General features: G+C 39.9%; 1 protein-coding gene across 1 annotated transcript; it reads left to right on the forward strand.

Moving 5' to 3' along the window:
* Positions 1-1,029: 1,029 nt before the first annotated feature.
* Positions 1,030-1,974, forward strand: LOC309546619 (olfactory receptor 6B1-like; the record flags this gene model as incomplete). The annotated part of the gene is made up of 1 exon (XM_082246358.1): positions 1,030-1,974. The coding sequence occupies one exon, from the start codon at positions 1,030-1,032 to the stop codon at positions 1,972-1,974; it is 945 nt and encodes a 314-aa protein (XP_082102484.1).
* Positions 1,975-2,715: the final 741 nt, after the last annotated feature.

Here is a 2,715-nt window from a genome sequence, read left to right on the forward strand (position 1 = left end):
GGGGCACGCTGGTGTGGTGGAGGTGCATGGCAATTTATATGAACTATTTGGACTTACCACTTTGGGACACTTCTGCCAGTGATGCTGTAGTTGGCTGGACTTTTTCACTCACCATTTTTTTATGAATATGTCATATTTGGACAATGTGATGTTCATATTATCCTATAGCACTGTTAGTGTATACATGTGATTATTATTATATGTACACACCTTTTATTGTTTCTTTTGTTTATGACAGCAGCTGAGGTTTGATTTGATTTTATATCAGCTTTGGTTTTACATCAATTTTATATCAATTTTAATCTGGTATATTTATTGTATGGTTTCTATTGTGTTTATAGCACCGAGCACCTTAGCGCCGAGTGGGTGAGATAAATAGGCATCCCTATGCGGGTGCCAGTTTCCTTACTCGTCTTTTTAAGAATATATATATATATATACACAATCTGCTGTGTGGGTCGGTAGAGGGAAGGTTGTGGGCAGAGGGCTTTGGGGGGGAACGCAAACTAAAATCTGGAGTGGCACAGCCCACCCCAGCACCCCCCTTTATACATACATGTGGCATTTACTTGGCTGCAGCTATCAGGAGTGCCTGTGCCTGGCTTCTCATTGTTGGCCATCACGGCTGCTATGCTTGCATGGCATCTCCGGCATCCCTCCATATGTACATGTGTCTAGCTTGTCCCTGTCTACTGCCGTGGCTTCTATGCTAGCATGTCATCCCTCCAGACATGGTAAACTCTCTTGGGCCATAAGCGGCCCACAGGCCATGGGTTGGACACTCCTGGCTTAAAGTTTGAACTGGCTAAATCTATTATAGGTGCATCAAAACAAAAAGTATTCAAAGACTTTCAGTTTTACAGAAAAAAGTGTGAGCAAAAAAGCGTGTTGTAGAGAAGGACCCTTGCTCTGGAGAGGTCCCACACACCCCTTTGTTGGGCTTTAAGAAAAACACAAGTCACTAAAAGCAGACAGATTACTATGACTCGTAGTTACAGCTTAATAACTCTCAGTCAATTCCTTTCACAGATGGCACACCAGAAAAATCAAACACTCAATGTTGAAGTTCTGATTGTTGGATTCGAGAACCTCACTGAATACAGAATCCCTCTCTTCCTTCTCTTACTGATCATATACACATTGACTTGCATTGAGAACATCCTGATTATAACTTTAGTATGTATAAGTGCTTGTCTCCATTGTCCCATGTACATCCTGATCAGCAATTTGCTCTTCTGTGAATTTCTATACACAACGGATCTGGTCCCTCTGATACTGCACCACATGCTCTCCAGAAGACCCGTCATCTCCCATCTTGGCTGTTCTGTCCAGTTAAGTGTATCCGGAGCAGTTACAATTGTTGAGACTTTGTTGCTCACCCTGATGTCATATGACCGATATTTGGCCATTTGTAGACCTCTCAGATACTCCGTTCTCATACACAATAGACTCTGCTTCTATTTGGTGACCATGATTTGGCTCATTTCACTTACTATAATTACGGGTCAATTTTATAATGTAATAAATCTTAAATTTTGTGGCCCTCTGAGCATCGATCATTTTTACTGTGACTTCACCCCTTTTGTTTCCCTTGCATGCTCAGATATAATGCCTCCTGTATTACTTGGCTTAACGGTTAGCGTTACTTTCACCATTTTGCCTTTCTTTTTGATTGTTCTTTCCTACGTCTTCATTATAGTCACAATCCTCAGGATAAAGACGTCGGCGGGAAGGCAGAAAGCCTTCTCTACCTGCAGCTCACACCTCCTAGTGGTGACTATATATTTCACCGCGCTCTTTTGCTTATACGGTGTGCCGAGGAGTAACCATTATCTCAATGTCTACAAAGGATTGTCCTTCGCCTACTTCTCGGTGACGCCGATGATCAACCCCATCATTTATACTTTAAGGAATCAGGAGATTCATAAAGCTCTGCAAGCAGTAATAAGTAAATTAAAAATTGTTTACTGTTAGGATACAACAAACACATTTGTATTATATTGTATCAAAAGTTACTTATTGTTTTCAATGTCTTGTAAAGTAACATTCCAAAGACACATTAAACTTGTATTATATTGAACCAAATACTATTGTTTTTATATTGAAATAAATATTATTAATTTATTTATTTTTCCAAACATATCAAGGACAATCTAAATATAATATATATATATATATATATATATATATATATATATATATATATATATATATTGTGACAGGAAGTCAGGTAAATCTGTGGGTGTTGTCACAGACAGGAGATACATTTCCACCTTGTTTAGAAAATTCACCAATTACTATAGGGTGTCGGCTGCAGAGGTAGCCAGGAAGGTGTTAGGACGTTGAAAAGGCTTCAGCTATTCAGGATGAGGGAATTAAGGCCTCTATAAGTTATCCAGAGGATGATTACTGATTGCTGCCTCCTGAGGCTGTGTGAGCTGAGGAGAGCAGTCAGATGAAAGACTTCTGAAGGTGAGGTGATGGACTTTTTCTGTGTGAAAAGAAAAATGGACTATATTGTCTGCTGTATGACCAGCAGTGTCTGCCCAGCAGTAGGTTGGGACAGACTCGGTTCCTGTGTGTGAAGGTAGACGCTCACAGTGGCCAGGATTTATTTTGTGTTTTGAATTATGCTGTTTTTGATGCTTGCACTTGTGTGAAGAAAATTGCAAGAATAAACCATAGACTGTTCTTTTCAACTACTCCTCGGCTATC

This window comes from Pelophylax lessonae, assembly GCF_965119305.1.
Source record: "Pelophylax lessonae genome assembly, chromosome: 1".
Classification (NCBI taxonomy): Eukaryota; Metazoa; Chordata; class Amphibia; order Anura; family Ranidae; genus Pelophylax; species Pelophylax lessonae.